At 40.1% G+C, this 24,159-nt stretch overlaps 1 protein-coding gene across 1 annotated transcript in view; it reads left to right on the top strand.

The window, feature by feature from the left end:
* The first annotated feature begins 2,181 nt into the window (after positions 1-2,181).
* Positions 2,182-24,159, top strand: part of PRKAR2B (protein kinase cAMP-dependent type II regulatory subunit beta) — a 109,238-nt gene continuing 87,260 nt past the window's right edge. The window contains exon 1 of the mRNA XM_043588603.1: positions 2,182-2,678. Within this exon, the coding sequence (XP_043444538.1) occupies positions 2,372-2,678 (307 nt within the window). The 5' untranslated portion in view covers positions 2,182-2,371. The remainder of the gene's footprint in view (positions 2,679-24,159) is intronic.

Below are 24,159 nucleotides of genomic sequence, written 5' to 3'. Positions count from 1 at the left end.
TCTACTCCCAGATTCTGTGGCTCAGGAATTTGGGCAGGGCGTCTGTCTACTTCTGTTATGCTGGGATGACTTCTTTCAAAGCAGTAAAAACCCCATCCAGATTCAAGAAGAGTCGAATTAAGACTTCAGCTCTTGATGGGGCAGTGGCAAGGTCACACTGTAGAAGAGAACAGGGACTGGAGATATTTTTGGAGTCACCTTTGGAAAATGCATTCCATCATGCCATGGGTGTAGCCATCTTGACTAAGCTCTGGCCAAGAGGGTATAAGAGGATGGGTGTATTCAACTTACTGGAAGCGTTCGTAGAGGGGTATGCGTGTATCTGTGTGTGAGTGTGTGTGTGTGTGTGTGTGTGTGTGTGTGTGTGTGTGTGTGTAGGTGGGGGAGGGAGTGAAATGCCTTTTCTTTCAAATATGAATGAGATGACTAGAGATACAGCATTAATTTTAGACCAGAAACTGAGGATTACAGAGCAATGAGCTAGAAGGAGCCTGGGTACCTGAAGTTCATGGAACCACCATACCAGCCCTGAACTGCTTACATTTACATTATAAAGAAATAAGCTTCTATATTGCTTAAGCTACTGTATTTTGCATTTTCTGCCACTTGCAAGCAATGCTAATCTTAATAAAAACATCATAAATGAAGGCAGATGATGCAAATTCATCTTAATTACTGGATCTAGGAAGATAATGCATATATGGCTTATATAATGCTTACATGGTTAAGAGTTTGACTAATATTGTCTTCTATGAGGATCATGGTATTTTATAAAAGCTTACCACTTAAAATGCTCAACACAATTAGAAGTACTTTACTATGTTTAAAAACATCATGCTATTATGAGGTAGATAAGGAACAGAAAGAGAGAAATACATTCACTCATGAATGCTTACAAGTTGGTTTATAAACAAAGGGTTCATATCAAGGTGAATTTTTGTAAAAGGAACTAGTTTGCTATATCTTGATTTCTAGACTTCAAGTTTTCTGAGTCATGTATTTACTCTTTTTTTGTGAGTGGAAAGATAAATCAGAATAACTGAACTTGCCCTTGAAATATTTTATTTACAATATGATGGCCATTGTAGAAAATGAAGTATGCTTTTTAAAAAACCATTTAATTGGCAAAAAGCATTTTTATAATTCAAAATTGTAAACATTTGCAGAATTAAGCCTCATTTCAGAGTCAAGGACTTCTTTAAATGTACACACTTCTAGTTCTATTTCTCTTTATATCAAGTAGCCTATTTTGGAGATATAATTAAAATCACTCAAAGTTAAGGCAAAGGTTTAAAATAAACAATAGGAGCCTCATCAAGCAAAGCTTTTTTTTTTTTTCTTTAGGACTATCTGCCCTGACCATAACATTTTACTCATAATGTTTCACTATCCTGTTTGAAGGGCATCGACTAACTTTCACAAAGGCCTCATAATGAATGGTGCATTTGTCTTCATAAATAGTAGTAAATGCATCGAGTGGACAATTTACTACTGTCAGTAAAACAAAACATAAACAGGATGTATGGAGGAAGGCTGGATAAAATGCAGCAAAAGAGAAAGAAAGGTGTCACAAGGATGGGGTATTATTTCTTCGTCCAAAAGACAACCAGTAGCACATATGACTTTAAAGCAAAAGACACTGCCAACACTTATTAATGCAACTAGATTCCCGGAGGAAAATAAAATGCCGCTACCGAGGTGGAGGCTGAAGTTTCGGGGCAATTCGCGTGGCAGCAGCTCTGCGCAGTTCCTGGTGCTGAAGGACTTGTGGAATTCGGCCGAGAGGCCCGTCCGCACCGGAGCGAGGACAGGTGGACGGCTAGGTGCACCCCGGGGGCCACCTGCGGCCGTGCCGACAGGAGTCCGCGCCCAGCGCGCGCCCAGCAGCGTCGCCCCACCAACCCGCCGCCGCCAGCCGGCGTCTTCCGCACCGCAACCTTCCCAGCGGCGGTGCGCGGCGCCCGCCAGCGGAGGTTGCCATGGTTTCCGGGGGTCACGTGGGCGCGCCCCGACGCCCCCTCCCGCGCGGCGCGGCGCGGCGCGGGCGCGGGCGCGGGCGCGGGCGCGGGCGCGGCGGGGGCGGGGCGGCCCGGGTGGGGGGGAGAGGAGCAGCGGCGGCGGGAGCGGGAGGAGCCGGAGATGCTGCCAGCCCTCCCGGGGCCGCGCTCGCTCAGCCGCCGCCGCCGGACGGAGCAACCGCGCGCCGGGAGCCGCGGGCCGGGCCAGCCGGGCCGCCGGGGCCCAGAGCGCCGCGCTCGCAGCGGGTAGCGCCGCTAGTACCGTCCGCGCTCTCTCGGCGGCCGCGGGGCCGCAGGCCGGTCCGGGGAGGCGGCGAGGGCGGCGCCCAGGCGCCCGCCGCCCGGCAGGCAGGATGAGCATCGAGATCCCCGCGGGACTGACGGAGCTGCTGCAAGGCTTCACGGTGGAGGTGCTGAGGCACCAGCCCGCGGACCTGCTGGAGTTCGCGCTGCAGCACTTCACGCGCCTGCAGCAGGAGAACGAGCGCAAAGGCGCCGCGCGCTTCGGCCATGAGGGCAGGACCTGGGGGGACGCGGGCGCCGCCGCCGGGGGCGGTACCCCCAGCAAGGGGGTCAACTTCGCGGAGGAGCCCATGCACACCGACTCCGAGAACGGGGAGGAGGAGGAGGAGGAGGCCGCGGACACCGGGGCGTTCAACGGTGAGGACCCGACCCCCTGCGCGCCCCCGCTCGCCCGCGCCGTTCCCCGACTCTGCTCTATAATCCCGCAGCTCTGCCCACCCGCCTCTCCCCGCGTTCTCCACCTAACCTACCTTCCATTTCGCCCACCCCCTCAGCATCCATTTCTGTCTCTCCCACTCGCCCACCTTCCTACTCTGCTTTCGTGTCGTGCCCTCCCCCTCGTGGGGAGGGTGGGGAGGTGGGGAGCTGAAAGGTGACGGCTCTCTGCCCAGCTGCCCCCTCTCGTCCTGGGCTCTCTGGCACTGGACGGCCGGTGTGGGGTGGGCATCTGAAAGACAACTTTCACTGTGGTTGGAGAGATTTCGCTGTACGGATACCATTGTGCGTAGAGGAAACCGGCCCACTTGGCATCCTCTTGCAGCCCTTATATTAATGGGGTGTCCAAAGAGAAAAGGCGAGGGGTATTCAATTGGATTGGCTTTGCTGCTGAAAGGAGCATGGAATTGGACTCACTGGGGCAGATCGAAATTTATGGTAATAACTTTGACACTCTTGGAAACGGAGTGATCTGTTGTTTCCCAATTTACCAATACCGCGTTGTGTTATTTTTGGACACACAACAAAGGATCCTGTTTAGCCGGCAACTCATGGGGTCTTTGGAATGAGGAACAGGGCTAATGGTTTACTTTTTATTTAAAACAAATATTCAATGATTTGGTGCCTTTTAAAAAAACAAAGTATGTGAAAAACACTGTAGGAAGTTCTGAAAGCTTGTTGGTTGTCTTTAGAATGAAAAGCCAGTGAGTAATTGTAAGGACTGTGCCAGACACAAGCTGGAAAGAATGAATGGGAAAGAAAAAGGAATTTTCTCAAATAGCTGCTCCTGACAAGTCCCACCCCTTCTGCTTACAACCCTCTTTCCCTAACACACACAGACACACACACACACATTTACAGCCTCCTGTATTTACACTACATGCCTAAATCCCGTCTTTATGGCATCCCAAGCTGAAACACCGTGGTGTGGAAGGGTTTTCTCTTTGTGGTGTAAGACAGATGTGCATTTCAGCATTGCACCAGTGTGTATTTATTTACACTGCTTGTGGTTTGTGTGTCTGCAGTGTATTCTGTAGAATGAAAACCTTTTAAAGTGTTATTTCCTGGAGTATGTTCCTAGGAAGGTGTTTCTTTCCTTTGCAAATTTGTCCAAATGTGTTATAAAATTAATGTATTTTTAGCTGGCCTGAAACAATCACAAATACCCTGGAAATTTGTGTCCTATGAAGAGAAGAAGAAAAATTGTTACCTTAACAATTTTAATTTTGGACTTTGTAGTATTGCTAGGGATAAGATGATCATAGTCTTTATTGTTCTTTTTGCATAAGAATTTAATCAAGTGCTTTTCTTGCTAGAAACAAGAGAAAGGTAAAGGAAAGCATATTTTAAATTGAGAAGAAGCCAATAATGGATGACACAGAAAGGGCAGAAGCATTTTGTTTTATTCTCCTGACACATGCATGCAAACACACATACATAACACATGCACACACACAAAGGAAAAAAAAAAGACTCGTTTCCCAGATTGGAGGAAACTAGGAATTAAGGAGGTGGTAAGAAAAAAACCTGCATATGTTTGAGATGATATATTAATATAACTAAAATATTTTCTAGTATGATACTTTTGAAATACTTTGCATTGATGATTCCATTTTCTCCTTAAAACAGTGTATATGGTACACAAAACTGATTTTATTACCATTTTGTAATGAATAAGCCATTAACTTCTAAGCAGCAGGGATCATTTTATATGATTTTTTATGTTCTCCAAGGCACCTTTATTGTAAAAATTACTCTGAGTTTTAATGAATGCTCGTTAGCCGATTGCACTATTTATTTCCCACCCCTGCCCTCAAGGACTTTAAAATTACTTTTGACTACAGCCAAATTCAATTTGATCATTATCTGATAAACACACACGCATACGTGTATAACAAAAACTTTGGCAGTGGTACTTGCCTCTATTAGGTGCACTAGAATATATCTACTAGAATATCTTCTATTTTAATTAATTCTCCCTTATTGTTACTATTTTTTAAGCATGTAAATTGTGTGAGATCTGCAGTTAAAAAAAAAATATATAGACTACCAGGGGTTGACAAACCTTTTTGTAAAGGGCTAGACGGTAAATATTTTAGACGCTCTGAGCAACACAATGTCTCCATTGAATATGTTTTTCTTTCTTTCTTTCTTTCTTTCTTTCTTTCTTTCTTTCTTTCTTTCTTTCTTTCAACAACATTTTAAACACACATCTGCTCTGGTTGTTGGGGTTGTAGAAAATTGGCCACAGACCAAGGCCATAGTTTGCCTTCCCCTGGCTGGAGTGGGAGAAAAAGTCAAAATAGTACCATTGGGGGGAAGAAAAAATAACAGGAGTGAGCCTATCAGTTTAATGTTTAGTTCCAAAGAATTTCCAAAATATAAAACACCAGGTACCGGGCAATTCTCCTAGCATAGTAAAGAATAAGTACTAGCTGGTGAGTCTTAATTTACTGTGACCCAGCACAAGACCAACTGGGTCGCTCATTCTTAAATTTTAGTATACATCTCAAGGAAGTTTGATTCAGAAATGAATATTACCTGGCACTACTCTAGGAGAGCTTCTGAATAGGTTGGGATCTTTTTTTTTTTTTTTTTTTAAACAGACCGTCTGGGTCATTCTTATATCCATAGTTCCCTGACCACACTGTGAGAAACACTGATCAACAGATAGCGATGATAATAATGTCTTTGTCTTACTAACATTTACAGAAGTAGCTACCGCTTATTGGCATTTGCTGTATGCCAGGCATTATCTGAATACTTTGATTCATTATCCCAGCTTTATGAGAAAGATGAGGCCGCCACTTGCCCAGTGTTTCACAGCTAATGTGTTGCAGAACCAGGATTGAAACACTGGTGGACCTGGCTCCATCCTTCTCTTAACTCCCAGGTTAAAAGTTAAGAGGAGCTGGGGCCAACATCACGTGAACATCCCTTTTGTGTCAGATTCTACTTGAGACCCTTGATGTGTTTTATCTATAAGGCTCTGATAAATGAACGTGTCCAAGATTACACATGGAACTAGTTAAGTGGCAGAGCCTGGTTTCTTACTCAACATCTATCTGCCCCAAGACCATCAGAGAGTTCTTCCTAAATGAAATTTGTACAATGGACTGACTCATGGATCAGGTTTTCCTGGTTATTTTTCCAGTAATGGTGATGAATTTGCATGGATTGGTTCATACCCACTCTCATGAATCCCTTTAGGACAAGTGATGATATTTATGAGAGGTTGGACACATTTTTGACAGTGAGGTGGCTTCCCATTTGGCTCAGGTAGGGATCAAACGTATGACTTTGACCTCAGTGTGGTGGTTGAAACAAAGAAGTGAGTCAGAGTCTGGTAGCCTGGTCGTTGATAGCAGTAGGCCAAATGGTCAGATGGGTGAAGGTGGTCTTCTTTCCTGGGGATCTGAAGGATCCCTTTCTCTGCTGGTAGCTCTCCCATTCCCATCCTGTTTTTTTAATTTTATTACTTGTGTTGCTTTCATTTTGCTTTCAATTCTGGATAAAAGGGCAACCTTCAGGTGTTAGAATGATAATGGCATATGGCAATAACCCTTCCAGGGAAGTCTTAAGTCCTTAAAGAAGCTATGATGGAGACTGCTTCCCTCTTCCCCATGCTACAGAAAGCACCTCAAGCATGACATGTTGCTTCTGAAAGGGTAGTATCCCCAGGCTTAGAATATATTAAAAGGGTTTACAGTAGGCCAAAGAGTTGGATCAGTACCAGCTTGGAGTAGAATCTATGATAATCAATGGTTTCACGTAGGCATCACTGTGAGGTCTTATGTTGCTCAATAATTTCTTCAGTGAAGTTGCTGAAATTATAAAATGAAGTAAATAAAATTCCACATTATCCCTATAAATTGACAAGTGGTCAGAAGAAAATTAAATTACTTATGGGTACATGAAGATCAAGCTGGAAAAAAAATAAACTGTATACAAAATATAGAGGACTAATTTTCCATATTTTAGAAGAAAAATCTAGAGTTCAAAGTGGGTACACAAGCCAAAAATATAGAATATCTTATAAAGCAAGCATGTCAAGATATATAAATAGAAATTCACCATGTAAAAACTATGACTTAATCCTCTTAACTCTGGCCTATGTCAAATCTTTATTGGAGAATCGTATCTACCTATGATTTTTTTTTACAATTTAAGGGGAATATGGGGAATTTATTAGAGATCCTTAAAATCACAGAAAATATTGGAGATTGTAGTGGTGGGATGAGATTAAGAGAACAAATTTATACATACATGTATGGGCTTCCTAAGAACCTTCTGTGAAAGTGTTCTTCACCATGCTCATCCTGGGAGTAAAAAAAACACTTCCACCTATTGACTTCTTGGCCTAATTGACAGTGGGAACATGTAGAGAGTAATCATAGGTTTAATGAATTGTTGCTTTGGCTGATGTATTAGGCTCACTTTTATCTCTGTGTCCTTATTTAGAGCTTGCTCTCTGTGGCCGCTAGAGATGATTATGAGACAAAGCAGCCAATTGTTAGTTCTTCATCAACCTCTTCAATACATTTAATTCGTTTGAAAATGTTCATGAAAGTCAGACAACACTTACTTTCTTTCACATCTGAAGCCCTGTGCTAAGCATACTGACATATAATCACAGTAGTAGTACTCACCTCATAAGGTTGTTAGAGGATAAATGGATTAATATTTATAAGGGTCCCTCAGGACAGTGCACATAGCAAGCATTGTTTTCCATGTAAGACAAATGACCTCATTAACATGAAATCTTACAGGAGTGTAAACTTCTTGCAGAATAGCAATTTCATTGTATTTTGTGGAAATGAATCTAGTGTTTACACTTTTTAGAGAAATGAAGTAGGAAATGAGCTTACGTGGCAGTTCCACTTGGGATTTAATGTGAAGTTATGTTGCGCAGTAATAAAACCCACATCCTTTCAACTCATCATTTGTAGCTAAGAGCTCCAGACTTTTAAATTAATGAGACTTTATTGCCTTTGGCTATTAGAAATTTACATGGTAAGTTTTAAATTTATATGGTAGCTTTAAATCCTCCTGAAATGGAAATTACATCATTCATGACAATGGCTAGAATATTTATGCCATTATTTTAGTTATGAGCATAAAACAATAATAGAGAAGATTTAAAATTAAAAAAATATTTTGAGTTTAGATGGTGATTTTTAGAGTAGAACAGGTAAAACATTATTCATTTTAATAGTAGTAATAAGTGAACGCTTTGGGGATTGAAATTGGGAAATCAAAGTACTTGAAATAGTGTCTTTTCTCAAACTCTTACCCATCTGTTACTTTAGGCTCAGGGAAAAGGGAGGGTGGGTGGGAGAAAGAGCAGAGTAAAATCAGTTGGGATTTGTGTAAGGTTCTTTGACTAATTTGTACTTTGTCTGAAGAGAGCACAAAAGGAAAACACCAGAACAAAAACTGAAGAATACTTTAATGTGTCTGCATGTCTTAAAAATCCAACTGGTCAACCATTATTTAACATAAGAGAGAGTTCTAAGCTTTCCATTTGAGGTTGCACATAGGGATGTGCTGGGTCTTGGTAGGGGATGGAGTAAATAGTAAATGTTTATTATTATTGAAATATAGTTTCAAATCCCTTGAAACATAGTTGCAAATCCCAGCCCTGTGGGTTCCAGTAAATTTCCAGCTGTCAAGATTTTGTTCCTGGCTGCCTCAAGAAAACCAAATGTGTTTCTTTTTCAACTGTGCAAATACTGACAAGAGACCTTTGAATTCCTCAGTGGGAGGCTTCTTTGTGATCCATTTAGAAAGTCAAGTAATGGGAGTACTAGCAGTTAAAGAAGGCCTTTGGTAGAGGTTGGGGTTCAGTGAAGGAGATTGAGTGACTGACCACAGAGCCTGAGTGGTGTCCACAGTCATCTGATACCAGAAAGGGGCTGGGACCTGGGGTGACCTGTTAGGAGAAGGAACGTATGCAAATTGGAAGGTAGGATGCTGTACTCATTCTCTCATTTACTCACTGTAGAAATATCGAGTGCCAACTCCTTCCTTTTTTTTTTTTTTGTCTTAAAAAAAGAAATGATTATTCTCTTAAGTTGATCATCTCTGGACTTCTGAAGAAACAATCCGTTTGTGGGGGCTCATGAGTGGCTCAGTCAGTTAAGCATCCTACTTTGGCTCAGGTCATCAAGTCACAGTTCAGGAGTTTGAGCCCCGCCTCAGGCTCTGCACTGACAGCGTTAATAATTTCCTTAACCCCAGTTTGATTGATTTTGGTCTTCTTTTTCATAGAACTCTTCCTTACATTTTATGTGCTGTTTATATTAACTTACATATTATAAATTCTTTCTTCCATCAAGGTGATAGATAAGGTTTAAGAGGCAAGGCTAAAGAGAAGTATTTTTGTACTTTTGTCTTCAGAATTACCAAATTTTTTGTTCTTTGATTTTTTTTTCACTGCAGCAAAATTACTTTTAGACTTTATTTTTATGTCAATTGCTTAAGGATAGGCAATGGGAAATAAAAAAGAGTGCAGTGATTTTTCTCAGTTGGATGGATTCTAATCACCATGTTCTTATAGTCCTTCCAGTCTTATCGATGCCTTTTAGTTATGGTAGAGTTAGTCATAAAAACCCCACTATGATACTCATCACTGTCTTTATCTTATGGGAGCGAGTTTTGTGTTTCGGAAATTCAAAGTGACTCAGACTGTTCCATTATGTAATTATTTTGTGGAAAGAATTTGAGCTAAATTTTTCAGGTCATGGCTTATATGAAAACAAAACAATCTAAAAAAATCGGAACTGTAAACACAGTTGGTGTAACATTTATAAATGTTTCAGCAATAGGCATTGCCATGTGTAACTTAATATGTTTGGAAACTTAAAAAAAAAAATCATTCCAGTTGCTGATGTTTAAAAACGGTTCTGCCTTAAAAAAAAAAAAAAAAAAAGACAAAAGGTCAAAATATAAACACATGTTCCACATAAAAATGAAGCCAAGAAGATATACTGTATACAGTTATTCCCATATCTGTTTGGCTAGGGACTGACATTGTTTAACTTATATTAGCTGTTCCAAGACAAAGTAGCTCATGGGAGTGATATTGAGGCTTTTTGTTTTTGTTTTTGTTTTTTGATAAAAAAGAAGGCAAAAGCTTCCATTTGTTTAGATACATTTCAGTTGAGCCCAAAAAACATCTTTCCAAAAAGTTATGCTGAATTAAAAAGTGACTCAGCTGTTTCATTTCAATTACTAAAGCTAATGTTTGTTAAATGATGCTCTTTCTATTTAATTATAGTTGTTAACATTTTTGGCTGCTGAAGTGCCAGACAGCAAGACCATTATCCATGCGCCATTTAGGGCTCTTCAAAGTAAGTGATGGAGTCAGGATTTGAACTTGACATTGTGAGTTCAGAGCCCATCTCCTTAACCATGGTACACCTAATTTTCAATAACTCTGATAGCAGGAATATGGTTGAAAAGAACCACATACCAAAAAATAAGCTATCTACTTTTAACTCTAGAAATATATAGTCTGGCCAAGTGTTGATCTGTCCCTTTTACAGTTGTTTTCTCTGTGTATCCCATTAAAATTAGCACTTCATATACTTTTACAAACTTGACAAAATATTTACTTTTAGAAATGAACACCTTATATACTGAGCTATTTAATTCTCAAAACTTTTTATTTATTTTTTTATTAATGTTTTTTATTCATTTTTGAGAGAGCAAGAGACAGAGTGCAAGCAGGGGAGGAGCAGAGAGAGAGGGGACACAGGATCTGAAGCAGGCTCCAGGCTTCGCGCTGTCAGCACAGAGCCCAATGTGGGTCTCCAACCCAAGAACCGTGAGATCATGACCTGAGCCCAAGTTGGACACCCAACCGGCTAAGCCCCCTAGTTGGGCACCTAACCCAGGTGCCCCCTAATTCTTAAAACTTCTTTATTATATACCATCACTAGGAGAATGTATTTGAGTATGAACTCCCAACATATGCCTTTATAAATGCTATGCAGATACCAACATATTAACTTATTTTATACATGACAAATCACCCTACGATATAAACTTTGAAAGGGAGAAGTAAAAAGTAATTGTAAACAAGTCCTAATTTGTTTTCTTTAAGCTGAAGGATTGCCTTATGTTCTTCTTGGTGTGCGTGAACCATTTTGGAGACCAAAACTTAACTTGATATAGTCTATTAATGTATAAGGTGGCTGTGATGAACTTTGCTTTCCTGATTTAAGCTCCTACATTATAAAGGACCTGTAGGTGGTAGGGGCTTGTGTGTGTGTGTGTGTGTGTGTGTGTGTGTGTGTGTGTGTGTGTATTTTAATAGACATTCATTAGATAAGTTAATTGTTTGACTCAACGGAAGTGTGGTAAAATAGAGAAGAAAATCCTATCTTATGAGAAGGAAATAAGATCCAGGCTTTTTTTTTCTTTTTTTTTTCTAACTTGTAGTCCTGTGTGCCTCTTGAAGTCCAACATAGATTGTAGAGTACTTGCATTCTTTGTGCAAATTTTGGGGATGTGACAAAGAGAAGCATTCTATTGTAGGTCTTTAGTTCAGCATCACTAAATCATGGACGTGTCAGAACTAAAAGAAAATCAAAGTTTAAACAGTTTAAAGAAATGCAGTTTCAAAGAGTATCTCAGGAGGGAAATCTCTGGAGATGACAGTTGGTCAGGAGAGAGACTTTTCAATATCTCCTTTTTTGTAACTGAAAAAATGTTTATGATATACTTATATTACCTATTAAATAAATTTTAACTGTAAAAAGACATGAAAGAAAGGAAATTCTTTTGTGTCTATCCAGTAAGTAGTAAATAAAACACAGCCTTTAAAAGTAAAACACCAGGGTGCCTAGGTGGCTGTCTGTCATTAAGCATCTGACTTTGGCTCAGGTCGTGATCTCATGGTTTGGGAGTTCAAGCCCCGCTTCAGATAAAAAGAAAAAAAAAAAAAAAAAACGTGAGCCCTGCTTCAGGTGAAGCCTGCTTCTCTCTCTCTCTCTCTCTCTCTCTCTCTCTCTGCCCCTTGTGAGATTCTCTTTCTCTCTGCCCCTCGCTCACTTGCACCTCCACTCCCAAAATAAATAAAGAAAAGAAAAACACCGCCACAACCTTTAGAGGCATACGATACAGCACAAAACTGATATAGCCAAGTATTCTATGAGTTATTTTCTTGGTTCTTAGTGCCCAGTCCTCTTTCCTTAACTTTCTGCCAAATCCCACCCTTTCTCCAGAGGTTAACTTACATTTCACCCCACAAATAATCTTTACAAGTGTAAGATTCTCTGGTTGACATTATTGCTATCGGAATGGCAGGTGAATATGCCTTGCATCTCAGTAAGCTTTGCAGTTGTGAGCTGCCCTTGCCACAGGCAGGCAGGAATATGTAGAAATATGCTCTCTCTCCCCAAAGCTTTCCTGCCCATAGTAGGTGCTCCAGTGTATCTTAAATTAACCTCACTTGAATAGTAAACGTCCATAAATGTGTACTTCTTGTGTGATTGAAACTTTCTTAAGGCATGTAAACATTTAAAATCGTCTTCTTTTGGAGCACCTGGGTGGCTCTGTTGGTTGGTTAAGCGTCCGACTTTAGCTCAGGTCATGATCTTGCGGTCCGTGAGTTTGAGCCCTGTGCCCGCCTCTGTGCTGACAGCTTAGAGCCTGGAGCCTGTTTCGGATTCTTGTCTCCTTCTCTCTGCACCTCCCCCACTCGCTCTCTCTCTCTCTCTCAAAAGTAAATAAACATTAAAAAATATTTTTTTAAATAGCCTTCTTTATTTTTTTTTTAAAGTTTATTTGGGGGAGGGGGGAGGGCAGAGAGAGAGGGAAAGAGGCTCCCAACTCAAGCAGGCCCAATGTAAGGCTCAAACTCAGTAACTGTGAGATCATGACCTGAACCAAAACTAAGAGTTGGAGGCTTAACAGACTAAACCACTCAGGCATCCCTAAGATAGTCTCCTAATAATCCTTTACATTAATGCACTTTAAAATGTTTTCATTTCATAGCCTGTCTTCAGCTATGAAGGTTTCGACTTCATTTAAAGATGAGGCCATATTCTTTCAGGCTGATATTTGGTCACTCTGCAAAATGCAGAGAGCACACGCATACAGGCTTTTCTTGCCGGTAAGGACTTCTAATAGCTTTCTAATTGAGGACACATTCCGACCCACCCAGACTTCTGTGTCACTGCTTCTGCTTACAGGAGCTCCATGCCAAATCCGAAACTAGTCTGTGGCCCTGAACCTGCTTTGTCCTTTTCTTATCTCTCCCCACTTCCTCATCATTCCTCCTTCAAGCCTGAATCTTGCCTACCCCCAAAGCTCCTTTGCCCTCCAGCTTTTCCTCAGGCACCAGCACACCCATTCCCTTTCTTTGAGATTCAGATTGACGTGTCTGCCAGCCTGCTTACCAGCCACCTCCACTTACTTGTTCTTTAGCCGCCTCCAAATAATTTTGTCTTAAAATGTTTATTTTCTGCCTCAGTTATTGCCTGCACTACCTTGTCACTTTTCCCCCTCCACTAATGTAATAAACATGGTCAGGAGAGCCCCCTTTGCTTTGCCCCACATTTCTTTTCTTTTTTTTTTTAATGTTTATTTTTGAAGGAGAAACACAGAGACCGAGCACCAGTGGAGGAGAGGCAGAGAGAGAGGGAGACACAGAATCCAAAGCAGGCTCCAGGCTCTGAGCTGTCAGCACAGAGCCCGACGCAGGGCTCGAACCCATGAAACTGCGAGATCATGACTTGAGCCTGAGCTGTCAGATACTTAACCAACTGAGCCACCCAGGCACCTCTCACATTTCTTAAATCCAGTAGTTTATGGAAAACAGATTGCTTTTAGTTGCTGAAAACTTAGTGACATGAAAAATCAGAAACAACGGAAATTAAACAAAAAACATGACTGACTTTGTCATGGGGTTTGGATTTGAATCCAAATGGCTGGCTCTGCCATTAATAACTTTTGGCACCTTGAGCAAGTTCCTTTGCCATCTGTGACTCAGTTTTCTCATCTATGAAATGGGAGTAACGATAGTACTCACCAGAGAGGGTTGTTGTAAGAACCGAATGAGTTAACAGTGTTTGGCATACAGTAAAGTATTGCATGCACGTTTGTTGGAGGGAGAGTGACAGAAAGAACAGGCGGCATTTAGAAGTCAGTGAGAACAGGACAGTTTTAAAAATGAAGTTTGACTGGAAATGTGAGAAACTAGAGATTGCTTTCAAAGCAGTATAGTAATAGTACTTTTAGAAAAAAGTTATTAGTGAAAAATATAAAAGTAAAGGCTTTAGATCGTTTAGCAAAGTGTTTCAGACTTTAAAAACCCCATGCTCCTTTAAATCTCAAGCACTTTAATTCTATTTGACATGTAAGGTAAATAGTCCAATCTAAAAAAAAAAAAAAAAAGCAATGGCATAAAGCTTTGCTTTATTTTCACACCATCTCCTCCCTTGAGAATCCGTGTTTAACTGGTAGAATAAATAAATTTGTGTAAACTTCTCCCAAGTTTATAGTTTCATTTAAGTTTTCACAAGTCATTTTAAAACATCTTAGGAAAATGTAGGTAAAAGTATTGAAAATAGTCACTTGATTTAAATGAGGCAGATGCCTGTAGTAAAAATATGAATATGTGCCTAACATATAAATTAATTGGGAAAAAATAGTTACATTAAATTGACAGCTTGTTGCCATTTCCTCATGTCATAATATTTATGAAAGTAAGCTCACGGTGGGACAAATTTCTGCCTTCCTAAGTTTTCCATTAAAATGCGGTTTTATTCTGAAAACCCATAATTCTATACTTGCTCCATTGCACATTGCTAGCTTAATATATTTTTAGGAGAAAAAAAAAAGACCGTCTTTTTGGATACGTGGCATTGTTCACAGGTCTTTGATTTCCTATTAGACTATCACTAATGACAGTTTATCGATAAGGCAGTATTAGGACTTTTGATTCATAATAAGTCCTTAAAATAATTTCCATGTAATCCCTTAAAAAGAATCCCAAAGGCATTTCAGTGTTTGAATTCTAACAAAAACTCATTTGTAAAAAGGGGATTTTGTGTAAAATATTTTAAGAGAATGTTTAGCATTAAAAGGGTATGAAGTTTCAGTTAATGAAAGATGAATGAGTTCTGGAGATCAGCTGTGCAGCAGTGATGATAAATACTGTACTGTATTGTATGCTTGAAATTTGCTGAGAGTATAGATGTTAGGTTAAATTTTGACACACACACGGTGGTAAATAACTATGTAGAGGTGATTGAGAAGTTATTTAGCTTGATTGTGGTGATCTTTTCACAATGTATACATACATCAAGACATCAAGTTTTTGTAAGTCAGAGATAATAACGTTAAAAAAAATACAACATGAACTAATCTGGTTGCTCTGATAATGTCAGAACATATTTGAGAGATTTTTTTCTGCCAAAATTAAGTAGAGCGAACATTTTTTCCTTTTTTCAAATTGTGAGAGATTTCCAATGTACCGAAAAGAACAGAGACTAAGTAAGGAACACTCACCTAAGTCATCTTCTAGCTTCAACAAATTTTAACAATTATACACGTGAGGCTTTTTTTTTTCCTGAGGCTTTTTCTTTTAGAAAACACGTGTGATAGAAGTCCCTTGTGTACTCCTTTCTTATCCCATTTTCTTAACTATAGATCCCCATAGATCTCCACCACTGTGATAAATTTAGAATTTATATTTTCTATGCATGTTTTTGCACTGTTACTACATAGGCATTTATTCATAGCTTAGAAATAGTGCTATTTTGCATATTTTCAAAGTCTGTATAAATTGCGCCACTTATAAAAGTTTCATTTATGTAAATTATAATTTTCCACTGTACTTTTGAGAATAATTTTTGAGATGATGTTATATTGATTTATGTAGCTTTAGTTCATTTTTTAAAAAAAAATTCTTTTTAACATTTATTTTTGAGAGACAAAGAGGCAGAGCCTGAGCGGGGAAGGTGCAGAGAGAGAGGGACACACAGAATCCGCAACAGGCTCTGAGCTGCCAGCACAGAGCCCAACTCTGGGTTCCAACTCAAGAATGATGAGATCATGACCTGAGGCCAAAGTCAGATGCTTAACGACTGAGTCACCCAGGTGCCCCAAGTTCATTATTTTTTAAATTTTACTTTTACTTTTACTTTTTATTTAGACTGCTATGTAGTATACCTTTGTGTAAATAGATGCTTTATCTAGTCTTTGATAAATAACTTTGGGTGTTTCTAATTTGTTGTCATTACAGTGCTGTAGTGAACATTATGTGTGTGTATGTGTGTTATGCACATATACTAGAGTTTTTAAAGGTGGTTTTCAAAGTGTGTTCTGGGACCCCTTGAAGAATCATTCCCCTCCCAATTCTAGACCTTTTCAGGGAGTCTGTGGGGTGAAAACTATAATAATGACAGTGTTCTTTGCTTTTTACCCCCCCTCTCATTCTGTTGTAAGTGTATAGTAGAGTTTTTCAAAGGGTACATGATGTGTGATATTATAAAACATCTGAAGGTAGAAGCTGATATGAGAACCTAATTGTCCTCTGTTAGATTTGCAAAATTGTAAAACAGAGTCATTCTTTTTACTGAATTTTGTTTTGTTTTGGAAGATAGTTATTTTCCATAAAAATACGTTATTTATAATAACATGTAATTGTTTTGTTGTTGGTAGTTTTAAATATTTTTTAAATTTATCAATTTTAATTTCTAATACAACAATTATCAGTGGATATAACCTATTAAAGCAAATAATTTTTAAGAGTGGAAAGAGGTTTTGAGACCAAAAGGTTTGAGGACTGCTGCTGTAGGTAGATACTTACGTGTGGAAAGGCTGGTTGTACGGGGTGCACAGCTTTAACCACACCTCAGACTGTTGTGTTTACACCACTTTATTTTTCAGTAGAGGGGAAGAGTTCCTGGTCCTCCACATTCAAGGTAACATATGTTATCAGATTTGAACAAGCTTTGCCAGCAGGATGGATGTTAAAATCTCATTGTGAATTAAATTTGCTTTTTCCTGATTACTAGTAACACTGGGCATCTTTTTATTATGTTCATGGACCATGTTTGTAGTTTCTCTTCTGTGGAAAATTTTTTTATTCTGTGCCATTTTTCTCATCCTGCTAATTGTATTTTTCTTCCTGATTTATAGGAAGATTTCTTTCCTTCTTCCTTCTTTTCCTTCCATTCTTCCTCTTCCTCCTCCTCCTCCTCCTCCTCCTCCTCCTCCTCCTCCTCCCCGTCCTCCTCCTCCTCTTTCTCCTCGTTCTGGTTACTAATCCTTTGTTGGGTAACATGCATTAGAAAAATCTCACAGTCTTGAGCCTGTCTTTTCATGTTGTTTATGGTAATTTTGGTTGAGCACTTTCTTGATTTTAAGCTTCTTAATTCCTAAATTTTAAGTTGAGTTTCATACCTAAGGATTTAATACAGTGATAATTTATGTCTCTGTATGGTTTGAGATGGGAATTTCATTGCATTTTTTAAAATACACATCATAGGGGCTCCTGGATGGCGCAGTCGGTTAAGCGTCCGACTTCAGCCAGGTCACGATCTCGCGGTCTGTGAGTTCGAGCCCCACGTCAGGCTCTGGGCGGATGGCTCAGAGCCTGGAGCCTGTTTCCGATTCTGTGTCTCCCTCTCTCTCTGCCCCTCCCCTGTTCATGCTCTGTCTCTCTCTGCCCCAAAAATAAATAAACGTTGAAAAAAAAAATAAAATAAAAAAATAAAAAAATAAAAAATAAAATAAAATAAAATACACATCGTAGGGGCACCTACCTGGCTTGGTCAGAGCGACATGTGGCTCTTAATCTTGGGGTTGTGGGTTCAAGCCCCATATTGGGTGTAGACATTACCTAAAAATAAAATAAAATAAAAAAATATGCATCATTTATTGACTTTTTTCCCCACTGATTTTTGAATATCAATTTTCTATATATGTGTGAATGGGGGCTCCTGGGTGGCTCAGTAGGTTAAGCATCTGACTTCGGCTTAGGTCATGATCTCATGGGTCATGAGTTCAAGTTCCACATCAGGTGACTTCGAGCTCCGCTTTGGGTGAGCTTGAGCCCCGCATAGTGTGAGCACAAGCCCCGCATCTGGTGAACACCCTTGCTTAGGGTAAGCATGAGCCCTGCTTCGGGTGAGCCCCACTTCTCTCCCTCTCCCTCCCCCTTCCCCATGTGGGATTCTCTCTCTCTCTCTCTCTCTCCCTTTCTCTCTCTCCCTTTCTCTCTCTCTGCCCCTCACTCACTTGCACCCTCTCTCTCTCTTAAAAAAATAATAAATAAAAGAAACATATAAACGTGAATGTACTTAGCATCTTTATTCTTTTCTGATGGTTTTTCTATTTGTTCATCAATATCTCTGCAGAGTTAATATGACTTTCCATGGTCTTGATGTATGGTAAGTAACTTCCACCTTATCTTTCTTCAGAATTGTTTATTCATAGGTTTTTATTATTCCATATGTCTTTTAGGAGAAGCTTTTTAAATTTTGTGAAAAACTTCCTTTGGGAGTTTTATTGGAATTGTACTTGATTTATAAAAAATTTTGGAGAGAAAAGACATTTTAACTTAAGTAACTTATCAGTTTTGTTCTTATAACTAGGAATTTTTGTCTAGTACATATTCTGTCATTACTGAAAAAATATAAAAGGAACTGTAAAACTCAATAATGAGAAGCCCCTAATCAAACCGAGTTAAAAGACTTGGCCAGTTTAATAAAGAAGACATCAGGATGACCAATAAGCACATAGGATGGTGCTTGGGATTTTTAGTTATTAAGGATATGAAAGTTAAAACCACAACACAACGCTGGGGCGCCTGCGTGGCTAGGCATCCAACTCTTGGTTTCAGCTCAGGTCATGATCTTGCAGTTTGTGGGTTTGAGCTCCATGTTGGCTCTGTCCTGGCTGCACGGAGCCTGCTTGAGATTCTCTCTCCCTTTCTCTCTCCCTCTCTCTCTCTCTCTCTGCTCCTGCCCATGTGCTCACATTCGCACACACTCTCAAAATAAATAAACATTAAAAAAAAGCCACAATACACAGAAGAATGGCTAAAATAAGTAGACATACCCTACATTGGTAAAGATGTGGAGTAACTAGAAGAACTCTCTTATGTTGCCTGTGAGAATGTAAAATGGTACACCTAGGAAAAATGTGGGTTTTTATAAAGTTAAACATTTCCCACCTATAACCCAGCAATCCACACTAGGCATTTACTCAAGAGAAATAAACACATATGTTCACGAAAAGGATTGTATATAAATATTTATAGACACTATTCAGAATAACCCAAACTGGAAACAACCCAAATGCCCATCAACAAGAGAATGGGTAAACAAATTATGATGTATTTATACAGTGGAATACCATCAGCAATAAAAAAAAGAACAAACTATTGACCCTTTCAACAGCTAGAATGACTCTCAGGTTTTTGGGTTTTTTTGTTTTGTTTGTGTGTTTTTGTTTTTTTGTTTTTGTTTGTTTTGTTTTTAGAGAGACTGTGTGTGCAAGCAGGGGAGAGGGAGAGAGAGAATCTCAAGCAGGCTCCACCCATGCTTCGCGTGAGCCTACCACAGGGCTCCATCTCACAACAGAGATTACGACCTGAGCCCAAATCAAGAGTCAGCCGCTAGGGGCGCCTGGGTGGCTCAGTCGGTTAAGCGTCCGACTTCGGCTTGGGTCATGATCTCACAGTTCGTGAGTTCAAGCCCCGTGTCAGGCTCTGTGCTGACAGCTCAGAGCCTGGAGCCTGTTTTGGATTCTGTGTTTCCCTCTCTCTCTGCTCCTCCCCCGCTCATGCTCTGTCTCTCTCTCTCTCCTTCAATAATAAATACAAAACATTAAAAAAATTAAAAAAAAAAAAAGTCAGCCGCTTAACTGACTGAGCCACCCAGGCGCCCCCTGAACCTCACGTTTATATGAAACAGATGAAATTCAAAGCCAGGCAAAGCTAAACTGTGGTGATAGAAATTCTAATAGTAGCTCCCTATGGGATAGTGAGGATTGACTGTGTAAAGGGGCTCATGGTGCCTGGAAATGTTTATCTTTTTTTTTTTTAAGATTTTATTTTTAGGTACTCTCTACACCCAGTGTGTGGCTCAAACTTACAGTTCCGAGTTAAAGAATTGCACATTATCGACTGAACCAGCTAGGCGAAATGTTTGTACCTTGATTGGAGTGTTGGGTACATACATGTATACATTTGTCAAAATTCATCAAATTGTGCATTTCACCGTATGTCAGTTTCATCTTGATTTTTTTTTTAATTGGAAACATGGATGCTCTTGAAGTCGTTTTCCACATTTTAATTAAAAAGTGCCAGTGTTTTCTACACTGATTATCTTGTGAATTTTTTCATTATTGCTGTCGGACACTAACATCTGGGTTATGTTTTCATAATTATGAGGCATAAATGGGATTGCTTTTTGCTCCTTGTACAAAAAGCCAAAGGTTAGTTAAGCTCTATTGTTTTTAAGTCTATTTTGTATTTTCAGCCAATCCTGTATTTTAACTTACAGGTTTCACAATTTTTTTTCAGTTTATTTTTTTATTTTTGAGAAACAGAGAGAGCAGAGGAGGGGCAGAGAAAGAGGAAGTCTAGAGAATCCCAAGCAGGCTCAGCACTGTCAGCACAGAGCCCAATGTGGGGCTCGAACTCATGAACTGTGAGATGATATCCTGAGCCAAAATGAAGAGTCAGACACCTAACCAACTGAGCCACCCAGGCGCCCACAGGTTTTACACGTTTAATACTTATATGAATATCATTTAAATTTGTCCATATAATGGTTAGGTGTCAGGAAGCCCACCTGTTATGTTAACTTCCATTGTCACTATTCATTTGGTATTTGTTGAACCTAATTTATTTCCAACGGTGTTTTAGACATTGGGGATACAGTAGTGAAGCAGACACACAAGGAAGGCCCTCTGCTCACAGAGCTTGCAGACTACTGGGGGAGGAAGCTGACAATAAACACAATACACTCGATGCCTTGAGATAGCACTTTGAGCGCTGGGAGGAGCTCTAGAAAGGAACTGGAGGGGCCGCTTTCCACTGGGTGTTCACCGAGAGGCTTTGGTGGTGACCTCTGAGCCAAATACAGGAATAGCAGGGCCATGTTCACTCTGTGAAGTCATGGGGGAGGGTTTGAATGTAGCTTTTTGTACCTTTATTATTAGACAGCCTTGATCATAATCCCTGATTATTTTCTCGGTTGGTCTTCATTGTATTTTTCTTAATCACCCTTTTCTGAGTCTGGTTTGTGTGTGTGTGTGTGTGTGTGTGTGTGTGTGTGTGTGTGACTTTATGGTTGTGTGACACTTTGAACTCTTGTAGCTTTGGGTTTTTCCTGGTAACTAGTCTGGATTGTTCACTTTTTAAAAAAAATTTTTTTTAAAAGTTTATTTATTTTTAGAGAGAGCGCAAGAGAGAGAAAGAGCATGCATGAGCGAGGGAGGAGCAGAGAGAGAGAGGGAGAGAGAGAATCCCAAGCAGGTTCTCCACTCTCAGTGAAGAGCCCAACACAAGGCTCAAACTCATGAACTGTGAGATCATGACCTGAGCTGACACCAAGAGCTGGGTGCTTAACCGACTAAGCTACCTTGGTGCCCCTAGATTGTTCACTCTTACCAACAGACCATTAGTCTCCACAAAGATCCCCTTTGCATGTATTTAATCAAGTACATTTAGAAGAGACAGTTTCAGTACACACAGAAGTGGAGATTAAATTTATGTAGTTTTGACAATGGCCTTTCCCTATATCTTCTCTTCTGAGCCCACATTTTAGAATCCTAAAGGTGTTTGGGAACCTTTCTCTCGGCATTGTCAGTGCCTCAGTTCTGTGTGTAAATTTATGAGCTTAGCAGCCTTAGGACTCTCCTAAGGTTATTTTCTGCTCCTAAGAGGACATTTTGGGTAAAGTTGTCATGAATTAAAAAGTTGAGAATCAAGTTCATTCATAAGCAAAAGTAAGTAGGAGTGGTTTCTTTTCCTGGTGTAATAGTTATAGTTTATCATCTTGGTGTTTAAAAATATCAGTTATATTTTGAGGAGTTTGGTGTATGAATAGAAAGAACAAAAATGTACATCTTTTTAGTGGTCCTTCACGCTGGCACTTTCTAAAAGCTCAAGTGTCTGTCTTTCATCCTCCTCTGCCCTGCCTCCAGCCAAGCTCCATATGTCCAGGTGAGTTGGACACCTGATCTCACGTTGTGTAATCAAAAAGGAAGAAGAAAATTGGTTCCCCAAATGCCTGCCCCTCCAACAGTTCCCATCATGTCTGATCACAAGTACTTGGAGGGCACATGGCTCATAATCTGTGTCTCCTGGAGACCCAAGACTGGGAAGCTTTGGAGAGTACCCTCCAAGTGTACCCAGGAGCCCCTCTAAAGGCCTAATCCCAGTGGGTTCGTGGGCACCGGTGTGCTTGGAAACCAACTCAGAGGCTCACAGGACAGCAGCAAGTAAGAGTATCTCTGAGGATTTGCAAATGTGACCGGGGGCTCATCTCATCATCCTTTGACAAAATATAGGAAATAAGTGGTCCTTCTCAGTGTCCGGAATTAAACATGTGTAAGAAAGTTTGAAATTGTGTCTGTTAGGTTAATTCACAAAATATTCAGGTTTTGTTGTTTATTTGCTTTTTTGCTGTCAGTCTTTCTTAAAAAAGTTAATTCTTGCTCGGTTCAAGGGTAAGGCTGACTTCACTTTTAATTTTTGAAACACAAGCATAAGATAAATTAATTCATTTTGAGCTAAGTGTTTACTGTGTCAAAAATAATTAGCTAACATGGTCTCAATTTACATAATTTCCAGAATCTTTTATTTAGACAGTTAACAGATTCAGAAAGTGTGTATTGCTAGAAAAGGCAGCTAATAGGAGAATAGGGATGCTAATTATTTGGTTGATTCCGAGACTACTGTGTATATCTCATTTCAGGGTATATGAACACTTTTCTGCAAAAGCTCCATTTTGCTAATGTGGCTCCAATATAGGCAGTGTGATTTTGGGGTGTGTGTGTGTGTGTGTGTGTGTGTGTGTATTTAATGACCAAAGACACAACTCAGCTCTCTTTCTTCTTCTTCTTCTTTTTTTAATGTTTATTTTCGTGTGAGAGAGAGAGAACATGCTGGTGCCCGAGTTGGGGAGGGGCAGAGAGAAAGGGAGACACAGAATCCGAAGCAGGCTCCAGGCTCCGTGCTGTCATCACAGAGCCCGACACGGGGCTTGAACCCACAAACTGTGAAATCATGACCTGAGCCGAAGTCGGATGTTTAACCTACTGAGCCACCCAGGTGCCCCAACAATAAATTATTTAAATTGCTACAATGTGTTCCATTACATGGTTTGAACCCATCACCATTAGTGAACCACCCAGGCGCCCCAGAGCTCTTATTTCTTTAACTTGGCGCCTCCTTCACAGTCGTATGCTCAGAGATGTAAACTATGCACTTCTGTCAATCTGGCTTTCTGTTTTTGAAGACCAAACTCATTGGATCATACTTAAAAACTTAAAGAATTTAAGTTTATTTAAACATCTTCTGTGGAATTTACCTGAATTTTTTGGTTGGGTAGCTGCTTGGCATGGTGTAAATCCTTCAGTCATTTTATTTGAAAATATGACTGGACTTGGTCAAGCTCTTCAGGGACAGGGGCTTTTGTATGTCCAGTGCCCTGCATCCACATTCCGTAAAGCAGTACAATGAGTGGGACAAGGAGACTTGTTCTGTTTACTTCACAGAGTTTATTGATTCCTGCCCTGTGGGCGTTTACTTAGCGCCTTTTGTCTCAAAGCTTTGGCTTTGACCAAGGGCCTTGAAGAGGTGAGGAGATAAGCAGCTGCTGCTGGCACCAGTTGAGCTTGAGTCACAGGTGTGGGAAGCTGTTTTCACTGCCAGGAATAGAGAGACTCATTCAGGTTACCTCAAATAATAGAGCAATTTTCTTGTAAGGACACTCTGAGATTAAAGAAGGCTCGAATCAGTTATACTTCTGGGTCTTCTGAGAGCAGAGGAATTAAGACTAATCCAATGGAATATATAGTCTGGGAATGGAGGAGATCACTGGTTAGACAAGCTTGTAGATACAGGAACATAGGACTCTTCAGTATTCCACTGGAATGGCAGTTGGGAGAAAGTCAAACCTATATGAATATTGCCATATTTTTCCTTGAACATTCACTAAGATCGTAGAGAATATCCCTTAGAAGTGTTAGGAGTTGGTGATGCATGGGTAGCTCAGTTGGTTGAGTATCTGACTCTTGATTTTGGCTCAGGTCATGATCCTGCAGTCATGGGATTGAGCCCTGTGTCAGACTGTGCGCTGAGCCTGTTTGGGATTCTCTCTTTATGGGATTCTCCCCCATTCACATGCACTTGCTCTCTCCCAAAAAAAAA

This window comes from Prionailurus bengalensis, chromosome A2, assembly GCF_016509475.1.
Source record: "Prionailurus bengalensis isolate Pbe53 chromosome A2, Fcat_Pben_1.1_paternal_pri, whole genome shotgun sequence".
NCBI lineage: Eukaryota > Metazoa > Chordata > Mammalia > Carnivora > Felidae > Prionailurus > Prionailurus bengalensis.
Note: the sequence above shows the minus strand (reverse complement) of the source record. Positions and strands in the feature narration are given on the sequence as shown.